Raw genomic sequence first — 18,431 nt, forward strand, 5'->3', positions numbered from 1 at the left:
GACTGGTTGAAAAATTAAAATACTAGCCAATTAAAGTACAATTGTATGAGTAAGGTTTGACAGATTCATCAAAAAGAACCGAGTTACAAAGGACAATTCACTATTGCTTGCAAGCAAAATAATTTATAAAAGAGCAAACGCTCTGATGTTTTGAAAAACACCAGAAAAATTTATATTCTGTATAACATTTTAGGAATTAATAAGATATTCATAATGTCCATGTATTTTCCAGGCTTCGGCTATTTCACTGATATATCCAGGTTTCTGATTAGCCTGTGGCAACCCTGATTTATGCATGGGGTTAGGATTAAAAATAACTGATTTATTTCTAAATTAACACTGTAAAAAGGAAATGAATGGCTGACAAATGCCCGAGTGGGAAACATTCACGGCAGAGAATTCAGATTAGCATTAATAAATAAATACACAATGTCATCCAATTATATAACTCCTTTATAGGGACTCTCTCCTACGGACACGGTCAGCATTTACATTAAAAGAGAAGTATTCACTTCACTGTATGAGTCTAATTATTTAATTTGACCGACACAAGTCCTGTATTACTCCCATAAAAACGCTTAAATCAGATTCGTGGTAGTATAGCCCTCTGGTGGCAGCAATGCATCTTCATGCATGAATATTCATTAGGTCATGCTTGCGTCACCTCGTAATCTCCCTCGTCCGTCCAGTCACGCAACCTGATTAATATTCATGACCCAACCCGTCACCATGTGATTCGCAAATACACCGCAGTTTCAGTGACCATCAGTAGGAGGGCGGTTTGGCGCGATTGGGGTGGTGCTGTTGTGGTTTTTGTTGTCCTCCTCCTCCTCCTCCTCCTCCTCACTCACTCACTGCTGCGCTGGACAGCGGGGATGGCGGAGGCACTCACTGAACAGCTAACGTTAGACTCATTCGGCCGCAATTTTCAGGTTTGAATCTTTTTTTTATACATATAAATAATATATATGTATATAAATGGTGTTTTACATGAGGTCAAGTATATCTCCAGCTCGCTGGTGTAATCTGTGTCATGTGATAAAGTGGCTTCATCGATTGGGTCGCTCGGTTCGCGCCAGGTCGCAAAAACAAACGTTTGTAACGTTACTTAATTCTGTAAGCGCGAGTTATATGTATTAAAACTATGAGTTTCAGTTACTCAAAAAGAACATTTCTTCGGTTAACTTAGTACTGTCACAATTCTGCTGACATTGCTACACTATTTCGGTTCTCTGACACTTGTTGCTGGTTTTCGACACTCATTTTAAGTCCATGTTCTTCTCTTAAAGGGATAGTTCACTCAAAAAACGAATTCTGTCATTTTATTCACCCTAATGTTCACACAAACTGACTCTTCGTGGAACATAAAGATAACCTCGGACTCCTCACTTTCATTGCATCTCTTTTCCAAACAATTAAAGTGAATGGTGATCAATGTTATAATTCTACCAAAGTTACTATAATGCAATACAGAAGAAGGTCATAAGGGATTGCTAGAATTTGTGAATGAACGGTAAATCAGCATTGACTAGCAGCTACTGTTGCTTTAAATATGCTATTTTCCAGCCCGCTGCTACTCTAATCACTATTCCCGCCTATTACCCAATCAGCGTTATTTAATATAATTTCGTATACATGCCATATCATTTAAAACTCCTTTATTCTCATTATTTCTCTGTATTTAAGTAATACAATTAATATATCATGTTAAGTTTGCTGGGTTTCCCTCTCAGAAGCCAGATGATAAGAACTTGACCAAATGTCACGACACTAATATCTTTGGCATGATTTCACTCAACCTACTTGGAAGAAAAACGTACGTATGTGGCACTCAGGTGACGCTGCAGAGCAGACGTCACGAGTTTTCCCTGAGGCGCGAGCGCTGTCACGGCTCCGTCTCGCGCGCCTTCTGGAATGGTCGTGTCTGTTTTTTCTTTCAGTTCTCGGACCTTCAGGCGCTCCAGTGCTCCCGTCAGGTACTGGCAAGTATCGCGACTTGCCTTAAAACGGGCTTTTTGACTTGTTTGTGAGTCTCAAACTCTAAAGCAGAGTTTGCACATGTATTTCGTAGTGGAAATGGGGAGATGTGTAGAAACGCATTAGTCATGCGAGGCTTGTTCAGAGTGAGAAATCTGATAAGAGCACACTGCAAGTTTTAGAGCTTGGGTTCACTTCCTCTTTCTATGATAGAAGTTCATGTTTACAGGACATCAAAGTGAACTTAAAGTCACCATGAAATACATTTTTTTGGAATATTGCAGTATTTATTATGATTTATCCCTTCACATCATAATTTTAAAAAAAGCATGTGTCCTCATAATCCTTAGTCAAAATAACTTCCCACTTCCTCTTGCAATGACAGCGAACCACAATTAAATGATTCAATCAATTCTCAATGGACAAAATCAAGCCCCGCCCTAAATTATTTCCTGTTTGAGAAGCCGGTTTACTCGGATACGTCACAATAGAGAAGAAAGGACTTCTGTTTCATGCCGACTTTAAAATATGATGATAATTTAGACATGCACATTAAATATTCGTGGAGGAGCATATAAAGCATAAAAGAAGATAGTCGCATACATTGTCATGCATGTTTGTCAGTGACAAACTCTGGCTCTTGTTCACTCCAACGCAAAAAAAATATTTGAAAATAGACATTTTTACTATAACAACGGGGAAGTAACTACAGTCCCATGAACCATTGCAAACAACATAAATTAAAAACGATACATTTGATGTTTTTTGCAAAATATGCATATTATGCACACAAACATTTAAGTAGTTTGAGAGTGTAGAGGGACTGACTCAATTACGTCAATCATAGGTCTTCATTGGATTGGATAGGTGCTAAAGAGTTATTTTTTGGCATGATTTGCTTGTTGTCATTCTCTGATTGGTGGAGACTTATTTGCGGGATTCCACTGATAAACATGAAAAAATAAGTTAAAATAATGCAGACTAATGACTTCAACATAAGCATATACCATTGATTAGCCGCCGCGTAGCTCACAGTAGGTCTGGTATCCTTCAAAATGAATTCCGCTATAGAGAAAATGAATCTATAGCGGCACTCTACTGCTGTTCCTGCAGTTCCCGGATGTGAAATGTTGAATTTTCTATCGGATTTTAACCACTGAATTTGTGGAAGCGAATTTGTGTAAAGTGAATATGGATTATTACATTTTTAATAATGAAAAAGTGTGTGAAATGCACTTTATATGTCTCTGGAAGCACTGGAACATTGATGTTGTGTACTACTATCACTTTGTTTTAAGCGTAAATCTCTCTCTCTTTCTTTCTCTCAGATAACCAGTAGCACTCTGGCATCTGGCCAAGTGGAGAACGGTGGCCCGCTTCCTCATGCCCCCAACAGTGCCTCCCAAACCCCCGCAGGTACAGCTGCCCAGGGCTAAACATTTAAAAACTTATCCTTCAAATCTTGAAATCATTTCAAAAAGAAAATTCTAACAGAGTACCCAAGATCTGTCATATAACAACTGTGGTTTTGTGTTTTTTTACTTTAGGATTAGGAATGGAGAGCAGTCAGCCAATCAACATCAAGGACGCGGCTACACGGCGGAAGAAGAAACGCAGAACTCGGGCCGCGGACAGTTTCACAGGCAAATTTAGCGGTATTATACCATCATTACTATACAAGGACATTACAAAAAACCTATTACTGCTCATATTGTGTTTCTGGTCTTTATTTGGTTTCCTCTCAGCATTATTCAATACTCATGAATTGTTATCATGCACCATCATAACTTCAGGATGTTTGATTGCATTTCCTGACTACGTTTCCTGATTGGGTAAGGTATGAGTCAACTCAGAAGTGTGTGTTGTTGTAGATCTGTACAGGCTGACGGATGAGCTGCTGGGTCAGGGCGCTTATGCTAAAGTCCAGGGCTGTGTGTGTTTACAGAATGGCAATGAGTATGCTGTGAAGGTGAGAGGATTTTTTAGATAAATATTGCATTAGTTCGTTGTCAAACAAATATAAAAAACCTTGTTTGGTTATGTTTCTTAGATAATCGAGAAGAAAGCTGGTCACAGTCGCAGCCGAGTTTTCAGAGAGGTGGAGACGCTTTACCAGTGTCAAGGAAATAAGTAAGATCACATTCCAATATCTGCTTGTTAATTCTTGACGTATCGAATTCGGTTTCCGTGTCCAATTCTCCACTAGTAGTGGGAAGTTTGGATCATTTTACTGACTCGGCTGTTTGAATCTCGTTCATCAAAATGAACGAATCTTTTTTCGGGTCATTTCGTTTAATTCAGCAGAATGTATTTAAAATTGTACATGTTAAAGGTATAGCGGAGGATCTTTCCAAATTTTAGATAAGACCCGCCCTCTCCACTTTTTGAAAAGTTTGATTGATTCACCAGAATGATTGACAATTAGGAGGACCAATAGTTTAGACTACCCACCAGGAAGTAAAACATCCTCCGCTATACCTTTAATAGCCAAATTCCCCAAACACATCAAATGTTGATCGCATTTAGAATGAGAAAAAAATTGCAATGCAAGGAAAAGGCCAAATTATGAGAAACAGAAACGATGAATTCATTTATCTGGGTCTTCAGCCTATTCAGTCCGTTAGTTTACCTCACCTCCTGATCTGAGTCTTTCGTTTATCCCGTGACATCCCCATAAACTGAGCTTTGCAGACTGTAGTACCGGATACAGAATTGATTAGTTCACGTTTCGAGTCTATCGACTTCGGGTTGACTATCGAGTCGAGACTCGAGAGGTGAACTAATCATTTGTCTTTCCGGTACTGACTGCATAGCCTCTATGGGACTGACAGGAAGAACGAAAGACTCGGACCCGAACCCGAAGACTCGAGAGACGAGCTAATCAATTAACGAATCACTCTCTGAGACTACTCTAAAGTCCTGAGTTCAAAATGAACGAATCGTTCATGACCGACCCATCACTATTCTCCACTCCGATTCAAGTGAGATCACACTCAACATCCATTTATGAGCACCATTTATATATAAATCACAAATTTAAGCTACGTGAGGCTGTGAAGGGATAGACTTGCCGATGTAAAAATCTGTATAAAGCCGTTAAAAATCAAAGAAGGCGCTGCTGTGAATAAGATCTGTGGAGATAAAGGTTAGGATCATGAGTTTTCCTGTAGTATTACTGCATGCCTTGAGTGTATATTGGCACGTTTTGGTGTTTGCTTTTGGAATCTGAAGCGTTTTTTTAACCCGGAAACAGTGGTGTCAGACCTTAACAAGTGGATAGTCATTATACTTTAATAAAAAGAAAATACTGTACTTTATATTAAAATTACTGTATAAATACTTGATTGTAGTTAGTAGTGTACATAACTGCACAACTGCATCCATTGTGTGTTCTTTACAGGAACATTCTGGAGCTCATTCAGTTTTTTGAAGAGGACAGCTGTTTTTATCTGGTGTTTGAGAAGTTACGTGGAGGTACAGTTATATTGTAGTGAAATACAAATGCAGTCTCAATTTCAGTTCGTTTTTTTTCTTCAGATTATTTTTCTCTTTTTCCTCTCAGGTTCCATTTTAACACACATCCAGAGACGAAAATACTTTGATGAGAGAGAGGCTAGTCATGTGGTCCGGGACATAGTACATGCACTGGACTTTCTGCACAACAAAGGTAAATAATAGGGTCTTTCGCACCAGATAGTTCTAGGAACTAACCACCTGGGTGGTTCTCCGAGAACTAACGGTTCCCATAGGAATGTTTTCCTGTTGCATTTCGCACCGCCAGTAGGTGTGACTTATTTTGACGGCGTGGCGGACCTTTACTTTGATGCCGCTCAAAATCAGAACAGTAGAGCCTGAGCAAACAAACCGTGCTCGCATTCTCCGTGTTCATTATAGTTTATGATCTGTCTAACACTCTTGTCTAATACGTTTTTAGTTAGAACTGTTTTACATAGAAAGTAGACAGTATATGAAAAGTTATTAGTGTGTACTGTGTGGTTGATGTCCAGTGTTGCTAGCTGAGCAGAAATACATAATCATGTTTGGTTTTTGGTCCCCTCAAAGTTGATTGGATTTTCTCCTCCGCTTAAAGGCTAAGAGGCCCATCTATCACTGTTTTCCATGTTCATATAGTTAGTTTCTGGAGTAAATATATAGGCTATAATCTATGCGTTTACATATAGCTGTTTTAAAAATGGCGGGTGCTGGTGTTTCGCGTGCGTTCGGCCAATCCGCATTCCTAGTTCCTGCGGTGCGAACACGCCGACATCCAGGTACTTTAGCCAATAGTTCTAGGAACTACTGTAGATTTTCTCTGCGGCCCACTGACCATGACTCGTGTGAGTGAAACTCGTGTTTCTGTTTTTCCACAGGAATCGCTCACCGGGACCTTAAGCCTGAAAATATCCTGTGTGAATATACTGATAAGGTAATGCATCCATTTTGTCTTCTAAACCCCGGGTAAACCGAATCCTGGGTTATCTTGCTTCACGTTTCTCACTGCTCGAAATTTTCCCAGGGTTTACAATTAATTCTGGTTATTTATAAGATGACTCTTCACACTATACATTTCTAAACCCTGGGTTAACATCCTTATTTTTTATTTGCGGTGTCAGTGTCATTGATTGGACAAACGCTGTGCTCGCCCTGTTTAAATAAAGGCTCTAGTATTGCGCATCTTCATTATATATTGCAGACTGTACTATCAAGTTTTTCCTGAGTGGACTTTTCAGACTATAACAATGAAACGGTCTCTTATTCACTCCATTTGACTTGTTTCCCCTCAAACTCTGAAACTGTTTATACAACACGTGTTTCTGTGACTGTCCAAAGCATGTGAATATGAGGCATGTGATGTGTGTCTGACGTTAAGCATCTAGTTGTAATATTCTATCCCTGCATCGTTTCTAGGGCTGGGTATCGATTCAGATGTTACAATTCGATTCGATTTCGATTCGCAAGCTCTAATTCGATTCGATTTCAATTCTCGATTCGATTTTCGATTTCGATTTCGATTCTCGATTCGATTTTTCCAATTTCGATTCTAAATTAATTTCGATTCGACTCACTCAATGAATATTAAATACAAATCCTATATTTATTAAAAAAAGAAAAAGAAAAGAAAAAAAAGTGAACAAGTTTTCAAGTGTTTAATTAATAAAAAGAAATTAAGAGCTACAAACCTGTATATTAAACTCTTTTTATTTTAGGTACACTTGGGTACATTAAAACAGAACCCAACTCTATATTTCAAATGCATACAATGAATAGACAGGATTTTGATGCAAGATGAAAAATTGATGCTGAAAATTGGACAAGTCAGAACAGTCGCATGTCTTGATCAAACAGGTTAACAATCCTCACATAAACCCACATATAAAAACGTTGCATATAATATAATATGTGCCCTTCCTGTCTAACAGCTAGGCCATAGAAATTGAATAAAATGATCAAACAGTCTGTGTTGCATTAATTATAAATTATATATTGACTAATCAAAGTTACAAAAGTTCTTTATTCAAGAGCAGTGAGTGTTTTTCTCTGTTCTCTTTGTTCTTTGATTAACTTAAATGACAGAGATAATTAGTGGCTACAGTGTACTGTCCCTTTAAGACCAGCCGCTGTTGACAGAGACGCGGAACTCACACGCGGACTCATTCTCTCACGAGGCACAACTCTTCACGTTCGTCATAAGACTGCTCTTATGTTATAAAGATACTCGACAAAAATACATTTTGGCATAATTGTGTGTGTTCTTCGTTCAAGCGTGAAAGATAATTCTATTCTGTGCTGTCTTGTGCGCACGCACGATATCATCGCAAGTTTTTCTGTCACAGTCACGACAGCATTTTGGCAGCATTTTGGTCATATAGCCTAATTGCGTATAGGCTTGTCATAGCGATTGCGATATGATTAAACGTGCAGCACTAATTGAGGTTATTTTATGATTTAGATAAAACTACCATAAAATCTCACAGCATTAGCTATAAAATTGAGTTTGCAAGCCTATGAACAGTGGAGGAAAACTAATACATAAAGATGGAAAAAAATCGATTCTTGGCGTTTGAGAATCGATTTTGAATCGACCACATTTTAAAAAACGATTAATCGAAAAATCGATTTTTTTGCCCAGCCCTAATCGTTTCACACATCGTCATGCAGTGCCAAACTTGTGTGAAAGGAAAAAGCAGTGCTAATCCCGCTTCTAAATTAGAAGTGTGAAACGTTCCTTTACCTGGGGTTATAGGCAGAGTTTAGATCGACGATGACCCTGAGGTTAGGTGCAGTATGACTAGCCCTCTTGTGTAGTCTACAGGGCTATAAGGGTTAGAGAATCCTGAGAAATTCAACAGTAAAATTAAAGTAAGGCCTCTCAATGGTAAAATTCAAATGTATTTGAAATGTATTTGTCTGAAATCGCGATCCAGGGTCTCTCTTACAAGTGAAACATACCTCAGAGATCCACAATTTATTTTTATTTTTTTATTCAGTAAAATCATACATTTAAATTTATCATAGAACAAAGACTTTCAAAGATGATTAGATAAATGAACAGATTATCATAAGGCTTTTCGGCTCATATTCATCCAAATTGTTCTTCCTCATCATCCCATAATATGGTTACCTTATATGCGTAAATAATGTTTAATTGGAAACATTTGATCTGACTCCCTAGACCCTCCCCAGGCCTACCGACCTTGACTACAGAAAGAAGCAATATTCACAACTTCTCACAGCATTTGCAGATTAAACTTGAAACATGAGACAGAAAAGAGAGAAAAAGAACAATATATCTGAGTCTTCTACTAAGAGTATGATGGAAAGAGGGGGCCTTTGTCAGTAGTTATCTACGGCCTTGCATCTGAGTGTCTCAGATAAACTGTTCTACAGAGGTCATGCAGATTTTGACTGATAAACAGAGACCTGCCTGAAACCTTCAGTTCGTCCTCGTACATTCTTAATAAGCACTTAACATTCTCTAGAAACATTTACTTTGTCCTCCTCCTTCTCTGTCAAAAGCATCGTATATTGAGCAGCAATAATAGTCTGTTTTCAATATCTAAAAGTATTGATTTACATGTACATGTATGAATGTATAAAGTCAAAAACTTTATGATTCATGATTAAAAAATTATGTAAGGAAATATCTGTACCTCATGCAAAATTAGCCAAATTAATCATGTAAAGCCTAAGCTGTAGCATTTACTGAATACACATAGGGAAATAATATCAGAGACTAGTCTGCAAGAACTAAAAAATGAAAGAAGTCTCTTACGTTCACAAAGTCTGCATTTATTGATCAAAAATACAGTGTAAACAGTTGTGGAACAGTATTACAATCTAAATAAACTCTAACCTATTTGAATATATATTTGTAATTTATTCCTATGATCAAAGCTAAATTTTCAGCATCATTGCTCCAGTCTTCAGTGTCACATGATCCTTCAGAAATCATTCTAATATGCTGATTTGGTGCTCAAGAAACATTTATTATTATTATCAATGTTGAAAACTGTGTTTGCTGCTTAAGATTTTTGTGGATTTATTTTTTTTTTTTTTTTTGATGAAGAACATTTGTTTTAAATGAAAAACTTTAGTAACATTTATAAATGTCTTTTATTGTAATTTTTGATCAATTTAATGCATCCCTTGCTGCTAAATAAAAGTATTAATTAAAAAGACTTTTGATCGGTAGCACATGTATGTTTAAAATCTAGCCAGTCTTAATTGTAATGAGTTTGTTGCTTTCATTCAGGTTTCTCCTGTGAAGATTTGTGATTTTGACCTTGGGAGTGGAGTAAAGCTGAACAGTGCCTGTACCCCAATAACCACCCCTGAGCTCACCACACCAGTAAACACAACCTCTGATTTGTTCTCAATGCTTTTCACACGCTAGAACTGTGTTATAGTAGTGTTATCGTGTTGAGTAGCACTGTGTGAGAGGTGCGTTCTCTGCTTTAGTGTGGCTCAGCAGAGTACATGGCACCCGAGGTGGTCGAGGTCTTTACGGATGAGGCTTCTTTCTATGATAAGCGCTGTGACCTCTGGAGCCTTGGGGTCATTCTCTACATCCTGCTTAGCGGGAGCCCCCCCTTCACTGGCCACTGCGGCACCAACTGCGGCTGGGAACGAGGAGAGATGTGTCGTGCCTGTCAGGTAAGGCACACGCTAATCCAAATATATGTACAGAATGAACTTTATCCATGTAGAGACATTTAAAGTGTTGTTCTCTCCCGTTCAGAACAACCTTTTCGAGAGGATTCAGGAGGGGAAATATGAATTTGGGGATGGAGTCTGGGCTCAGATCTCAGCCGGTGCCAAAGATCTGATCTCGCGGCTGCTTGTGCGAGATGCCACTCTTCGGCTGAGTGCCGCCCAGGTCCTGAAGCATCCCTGGGTGCAGGGGGTGAGTCTTCTGCTCTTTAGTTTTTCTTTTTGATTTTGAACTTAAATGGGGATGAACAATATGGAATTTCTGATCATGAACAAGTGTGGTAGACAATCATTTTACTTTTGTGCATTGTAACCTTTTAAATGAAATTAAATATATATATATATATATATATATTTTTAATACTTTTATTCTGAAAGGACACATTAAATTGATCAAAAGTGACAGTAAAGAGACTTGCATTGTAACAAAATCTATTTAAAATAAATGCATTTGATCTTTTGAACTTTCATAAAATAATTCATTGCCGTTTTCACAAAAATATTAAGCTGCACAACTGTTTGAATTTCAACATTGATTGTAATAAGAAACTGTCAACATTGATGATGATAGGAAATGTTTCTTGTGCACCAAATCAGCATATTAGAATGATTTCTGAATGATCATGTGACACTGGAGTAATGATGCAAAAAATTCAGCTTTGCCATCACACGAATACATTTCATATATATATATATATATATATATATATATATATATATATATATATATATATATATATATATATATATATATATTTCAAAATATATAAAAATTATTAATATTTCACAATATTACTGTTTTTACTGTATTTTTGATCAAATAAATGGGAGTTTTGGTGGGCAAAAGAGACTTCTTTCAAAACATAATTCTTACCAACCACAAACTTTTGAACAGTAGTGTATATTATACAAACAAAATGTAACTATATATATATATTATATGTATTTTATTTTACAGAATGCACCTGAAAGAGTTCTTTCAACTCCTCGTGTTCTACAAAGGTATTTGATTTGATTCAGTATGAAGTATATTTTTCAGTTTCTATAATGTTTCTAACTGTCGCTCTGGTTGGACCCACAGGAACTGCAGCACTAAAGACCTGACACAGTTCGCAGCTGAAGCCATCGCATTCAATCGGCAACTGTCCCAGCAGGAGGAAGAGCAGGAGGACTCCTGTGCCGTCGTCTGCTCCATGAGGCTCTCTCCTCCCTCCAACTCCAGATTAGCCCGTCGCCGAGCACAGTCTCAAGCACTACGCACCAACACCTGATGCCTTCCCACTCCACAGGTGCTCCAGCGTTACAACCCTTCATACAAGTACATTCTCTGGCAAACGGAATGGGTTCTTGAACGAACCGTAAAGCAAACACACAAGTGTATACACCTCAAGCTCAGTGCTACCAACCTGTAGCACAGGAACAGACTAAGTTTAAGTATACAAACCAAACACATGCAGATGTTTCTAATTCATTTACAGCTCGGGTTGATTGTCTTTCTGTGTAATGTGAGTTTTGGGTGTTTTAGGCATCAGAATTTGTTTTTTGTTTTTATATTTATTACCAAATATTTATGGCTGGTGGTGTTTTACAGTCATATATAAAAAGGGTTATCAGCTCTAAGGGAATTAACAGATGCTTTAATTTTTTTTAAAACACTTAAGTTACTGTAAAGCACTCGACCTCTTGCTTTGTCACTTTTTACTATTATTATTATTATTTTAATTTTTAATTTGTTTGTGTTAACAAAAGTCTAGTGTTTATAGTTATTGTTGAGTGAATAATGTTTTGCTTTATTTGAGCTATGTAAAGCCATGCTGCCTGACCGTAACATATCTTAGAAATACATTATGAAGTGTATCATTATGTATGGAAACGCCATCGAGAGGTATGCTGCTTTAATGAGGGTGCTCATGAGGTATTATAGACGTTTGACCAGTTACTTTCAGCTCAAACAGTTAGTAAATATTGCACAGTATTTTTGTCTTTTCAGATGATTATATTTTTTCATTTAATGTATATTTTTGCATGGTTCTTGCTTAGTGTCTTTTAGAGTGTTGAACATTTATTTAGTTGAAAATGTGAAGTGTTTTTCTATGCATCAGGGCAGTGAGCCCATCCTGCAGCCGACTCAGTTATTAGGTGGAGCAAGTTTTATATTTTTAGTTTGCGTTCAGTGGAAATTGTGCCATTTTTGGGGGGCAGAGCTCCTGATTAGCAAAATAACTAAATGACCTCTCAGTTGTCTTTTGTATTATCAAATGATAAAACATGCACAGTTATTTTTCCTGTTATTTGTTGCTCAAAATGCTACTTGAGGTTAGATGAAATGGTAAGAATTTAGTGGTTCTCCATGTATGTAGATTTGAGTATGTGTTGGGAAACATTTACAGGGATGACACTAGAGGGCACTACCTCATATTAATGGTTCTCAGTACTCTGTGCTTGTATGATACTGTAATGCAGTATCTTAGTCTAAATTCAGATGTCTATGGAATGGCCATTTAAACTCTGAGCACTCTGGAACAGATCTGAGGTGTTCATTTGGTATTCCAATTTTGAGAAATAAAGCAGTTTGCACTGAAACCTGGCTAATTCTCGAGTCTTTAAGATGTCATACAGCAGTTTACTGTACACTGTAACAATCGCTTAACTGCTTTTATGTGGGGTGCTAAACATTGTGGATAGCAATAGAAATAGTTTATTTTGAACTTGATGATTACACTGATAAAAGCTGGCAATCATGAAGATTTAAGGTTAAAATCTTTTTTCTTTTCTTTTTTTGTAAAGTGTATATACGTTAGACCCTGTTGCTGTTCATCGTTTCTTTTACCAGTCCATACCTAATCACTTTTTGCCATCACTAGTTCTTTTTACAAATTATTATAAAAGATGATTGTTGTCCATCACCATTAGCTAAACAAAATGCTGTTTAAAATAGTAATGCCCCCAGTTTCACAAGCCTATTCTAGACTAAAATAATTGTTTGAGCTATTTTAACTGAAAGTATGTTGCACTGACATATCTTAAAGTAGACATCTCAAGACACAACACAAATAATGTTTTTTTCTAAGGCACGTTTATAAAAGCTACTTAAATGTAATAATCCTGGCTCAATATAAGCCCTGTGTGTGAAACCGGGCCTTAGATATACGTCACACACTGCTCTCAATTAAATGATTTAAAAAAATGTCATCATGGAAAACTTCATTGCTCAAAACTCTGTCAACTTTGCAAACATTTGGTTCTTTTTAAAGAATAAAAGTATGATGATGGATTCTAAGTGTGTACTTCTATGGAATAAGTTTGTCCATTTTTATATTTAATTACAGGGCCAGAGAACATCATGGTCCTTCTTGTAAATTATTTTAAATTATTCCCTGCAAAATGTACCTCATGTAAATGACCTGAATGAACAGTCAGTGCTTACTCTCTTCACGGTTAGCACCTGAACGCGAATAAACCCAATAAAGAAAAGCACAGACGACAAAGAGGAGTGTACTATCTTTAAACCTTTCCTCAAGGCTTTCTTGCACTGAAAAGAGCGTTTTCGTCATTTCTCAGTCTGCCAAGTGGAGGAGATGAAGACAGAATGTGTGTCCTTGGGTATGAGTTTGTTTCCAAGTGAATTTATATTCTACTAACCGTGTGTGAGCAGATATGATGCATCATGTAAGTTGTAATGTTTCAGCCAAACATGAAAGCGTTGAAGATTAACATGGAGGAGGAGGATAACAGGTTTCATATATCGTCTTCAGAGCAATCATGAGGAACTCGAGAGCGCCCCGTGCGGTGATGAGCGGAATGACTCGGTTGTAAAGCGCCCAGCCTAGTTGCTCCATCACAAACCTCCAAGAGCCAAACGATGCGCTCCTCCAGCGGCTGAAGTTGAAGAGCGAAATAACATTAACTGAAACTCCTGAAGATTCGTTAAAATACAGGGCAACACCGGGCAACCCTTCGAAATCTCATCTTCTGGTGAGTTTAAAGTCAGACGAACTTATTTTTACCTGAAGAGCTGGGAATCGTTCTTGCTCATTATGCAAGATAAACGAGAGAAATGCCGCCCGCAGTTAAATTATTGACTTTGAATATGTTTTTATATAGATTGAATATCTTAATACGTTGTTTAAGATTAAATGTATATAAAGTAGTAGCTCACTGCCAGTCCAGAACGTCTAAGCAACTGAGTTATGGATGGATGGATAGATAGATAGATAGATAGATAGATAGATAGATAGATAGATAGATAGATAGATAGATAGATAGATAGATAGATAGATATGGATAATCAGATTAAAAATTTAAATACAATTAATCTATCATATAATCTATCAGTTCAATGCATAAATGTATTAAGAATGAAATTATAATTGTGGAATATGTAGGCTATACATACATATATATATATATATATATATATATATATATATATATATATATATATATATATATATATATATATATATATATGATGTTCATGATTAAATTCCTTATGCAGACATAACATCCGATTAAAACATTTACATAACCGTTATGCCTTGTCATGCAAACAATAACATGTCTTGCAAGTAATAAAGTTATATGGTAGTGTAATTTCCTCACAGCCAAAGCTTTCACATCATCAGACTCATATGGTCTTGACGGCACTAATTAAATTGGCTCGGCCCAGAGCTGGTGCTGACATGACCCACAAACAGGCAGGCGGATGTTTGAGGACCAGCACATTGCTATAATACTCATTACTGCTCTCCTCCTCGTTTTCTGTTTTCTCTCTCTCATTTCTCCTGTTTTATGCAGTGGCTGAGAAGATCAACAATATTGGAGGATGATTTTCTCTAATGAAAATGCCCGCACTGGACTTAAGAAGTCAGGTGAGAGGAGGGCGCTCCGCTCTCCAGGGTTGCCGTCCCCGGCTCTTTGCTGCGCTTGCGGGCTCTGCATCATGTTGGCGGGCATTAACATCACCTTGGTGGGTGCTCTTGCCTTTACTAAACTCCTTCCCTTAAACAACCCTCCCATCATCATCGGACCCATCCTCCTCTTGGTGGCCTTTTCATTTTTTGGAGCGTGTTGCATCTGCAGTCGCCGACCCATCGGACAGACTTCTCGGCTGTCTTCCGGACGGGACCACTGGCCATTGATGAGGATGGGCGGAGCCGTGTTCGAGATGGAGACCAGTGAGCCCACTCTTCAGGACACCACAGCCATTCAGCTCAGTCCAACAAACTCCCCAAGCTCCTCCCACCGCTGTAGCCCCGCCCACCTTCCCGGGGCTCCACTCCACCCTTCAATAACCAACGAGTCCTCGAAGGGAAATGATGTGATAACTCATAGTTTGGACCATGCTGTATGCTAAATCAAACCCTTTAACCCTCTGCAAACATCCACATTCACACCAAGGTCTTTAAATAAGATGTTTCATGAGCAGACATGTAATAGACCACGAACAAATTCAACTTGCCATCAGCTCACAGGGTCAGTCCGACCTTCGGCATAAGACTGGTGGTGAAATAAGAAAAGCACATCATCATTTCATCATCTCAGGCTCAGAATAGTATGAAAAGGAAGAATACAGGATTAATGCAGGATCAGTTTGAAAGTGTTTTGTCCAGCGCTCCAGTCCTTTCTGGCAAATCAGATCTGGCAAATTGACTGAGCTGAAGTTAGAAATAGAAAATCTTGAACAATTTTGGCTGGTGAAGGATGAATTTTGCTCATGCAGAAAAAGATCAACCTTACTCTGAAAGATTGCAGTGGAAATTATTATTATTACAGTTTTAAGATTTAACTTATATAAGTCAATCTTCAGACGTGACACCTTTTTATTTGCAATGTGTATCACACGTTGTTGAGTCTCTGTTCAAGAAAGGTATTATCTGTGGTCTGATTGGGTTGTTTTTTACATAAAAAATTTTTAGTCGTACATATTACATTATTATTATTATATTAGTATATCTGTAAATGCATAAAACTAGAGATGCACAGATATTCAATTTTTTGGCAGATACCTAGGCTATAAGTTGCTATAATTTTCATGTTACGGTGATGTTATACAAAATGTATATACTTTTTAGTCTTAATAATTTAAAAATAAAACAGTTACTAATATCAATCATTTAAAATGCCACAAATACACATTTCTATCATGAAACTCTAGACGCCATAGGCTTATAGGTCCTCAACTCAACCTGCTTGCAATCACATTATTCTCTATAGGGCACAGCTGATTGGTTCCTGCTTTATCAGCAGCTAGAGGTGGGCGATACTCCAAATTTCGGTATGGATCCGATACCAAGTAAATACAGGGCCAGTATCGCCGATATCGATACCGATACCAATACTTTTTCGTTTTAAAAGCATGCACTTGAACTTGTATGCACTTTCCTGTGCTAGAGCAGTGTGTCATGATTTATGAGGTGAATGCATCATTAATATGCTAAATCTGAATACGTTTTCATGACTACTAAATATTTTGTGATTTGTGCTCTCAACTCGCCTGTAATTATTAGTCAGTGACTTTTACAAAACTACCCTAATTATAGTAAAAGTACTATTGTACACTAGCCTACTGTTTAAAAGTTTGGGGTCTGTAAGATTTTTTTATTCTCTTCTGCATTTATTTGATCAAAAATACAGTAAAAACTGTAATATTACAATTTAACATAGGCTATCTGTTTTCTATGTCATACTCAACTGTAATTTATTCAAGTGATCAAAGCTGAATTTTCGGCATCATTACTCCAGACAGTCATGATGATAATTCATTTTAATATGCTGATTTACAGCTCAGGAAACATTTCTTATTATTATCAATGTTGAAAACAGTTTCATATTTTTTGTGGAAACCATGATGCAGAATTATTTGATGAACAAAGTTGAAAGAACAGCATTCATGAAGTAGTTTTTTTTTAACAGTGAAAAACCCTTGACTGTCACTTTTGATCAATTGAATGCCTTGATCCTTGTTGAATAAAAATATTAATTTCATTAAAAAAATCTTACTGACGTCAACATTTTGAACCGTTATATACACTTTTGCTTTGTTTATTAAAAAAAAATACCCGATTGTTTCTCTGTCATCTAAGCAAGGCTTTGTTTCCCAAACGCACTGGTCCTGTGAGCTCAGCGAAGCACCAGCATCGAACGCTCTGTGATTGATTGGTTTCGTCTTGTATCCAGATGACTAGGAGAAAAAGTTCTAGCCTACACAATTATCCGCTAACATTCGCTTATTTTTCCACTTAGAAGCTTATTTTACGCACTGAATTGCGTGCTAAATTAATAAAAATTACTGGTAAAAAAAACACACACATTTGGATCGATATTTTTATGTGAGGATCGATCCTCGATACCACGTCAGTATCGATATATCGATACTCAAGGATCGATCTGCCCACCTCTATCAGCAGCCAATGAGCTCGCTGCTCAAACTTCAAATAGGTCAGAATTTGTTGTAGCAGTGCAGAACGCTCTCAGAAACCCTCCACCTTCCCCAGCTCCACCTATATTGATCTGCTTCGGGTAATTCATGCACGCTATTTTGTACAGCAGCAGCATGTCTATAAAGCAGCGTGTCGTGTATGTATTAGCCTAGTAAGTCCCTTGCTCTGCAGCAGCAGCGTTGCAGATATATTCTATCTATCTACTACTATTCCAAAACCAAATATATCAACATTGTCATTCCCATTACCAAAACACTCAGAGTTGTCATGACAGAACTGAATTTAAGCATCACAACATTGTAATTAAAAAAATGGACATTGCTTTTGAGATTCAGAAAAGATGACATTTAACAGAGTTATGAAATTATTAATATTTTTTAAACATTAAGTGAACATTAAGTTATTAATATACTGTGTCTTTATGATGGCACGTTCATCACCATATTCTCTGTTCTTCTTGTCTGTTAGTTGACTTCAGTAATTATGGAAAATGAGTCTCATTCGTGACATCAATAGCAAAATTTGATTTGACTATCTGATTGAATAATCTGTAATGAGGGAAATGACAAGCACATTCAGATATAAAAATTAGCGCAAATGTTTACAGTGTTAAATGAGGAAAAAATACGACAACTTCCTGTCAACACTTTCCAAACAGCATAATGTGTCCTGCTTTTCAACAATCTGTTCCTCCTGATAACCACGACAGACAAAAACCTCACACTAGTCCAAGAGCTACACAAATCACAACAACACTGTAAAAATCTGCCTCAGATACACAAGTGATTGTTCAAAGCCAAT

General features: G+C 37.3%; 1 protein-coding gene across 4 annotated transcripts; it reads left to right on the forward strand.

Annotated features, from left to right (window-relative positions):
* Positions 1-773: 773 nt before the first annotated feature.
* Positions 774-12,775, forward strand: mknk1 (MAPK interacting serine/threonine kinase 1). 4 transcript variants are annotated; one of them, XM_082155360.1, is made up of 13 exons: positions 774-932; positions 3,306-3,393; positions 3,531-3,632; positions 3,849-3,946; positions 4,028-4,107; positions 5,378-5,451; positions 5,540-5,644; positions 6,348-6,403; positions 9,731-9,826; positions 9,937-10,131; positions 10,217-10,381; positions 11,147-11,190; positions 11,270-12,775. In XM_082155360.1, the coding sequence occupies exons 1-13, from the start codon at positions 876-878 to the stop codon at positions 11,457-11,459; spliced, it is 1,350 nt and encodes a 449-aa protein (XP_082011486.1). In that variant the 5' UTR covers positions 774-875; the 3' UTR covers positions 11,460-12,775. The 4 variants fall into 4 exon arrangements, with proteins under 4 accessions (XP_082011486.1, XP_082011487.1, XP_082011485.1 ...); XM_082155361.1 differs by having other exon boundaries at positions 779-932; positions 3,525-3,632; XM_082155359.1 differs by lacking the exon at positions 774-932 and adding an exon at positions 958-1,976.
* Positions 12,776-18,431: the final 5,656 nt, after the last annotated feature.

This window comes from Leuciscus leuciscus, assembly GCF_965113295.1.
Source record: "Leuciscus leuciscus genome assembly, chromosome: 23".
Taxonomy (NCBI): domain Eukaryota; kingdom Metazoa; phylum Chordata; class Actinopteri; order Cypriniformes; family Leuciscidae; genus Leuciscus; species Leuciscus leuciscus.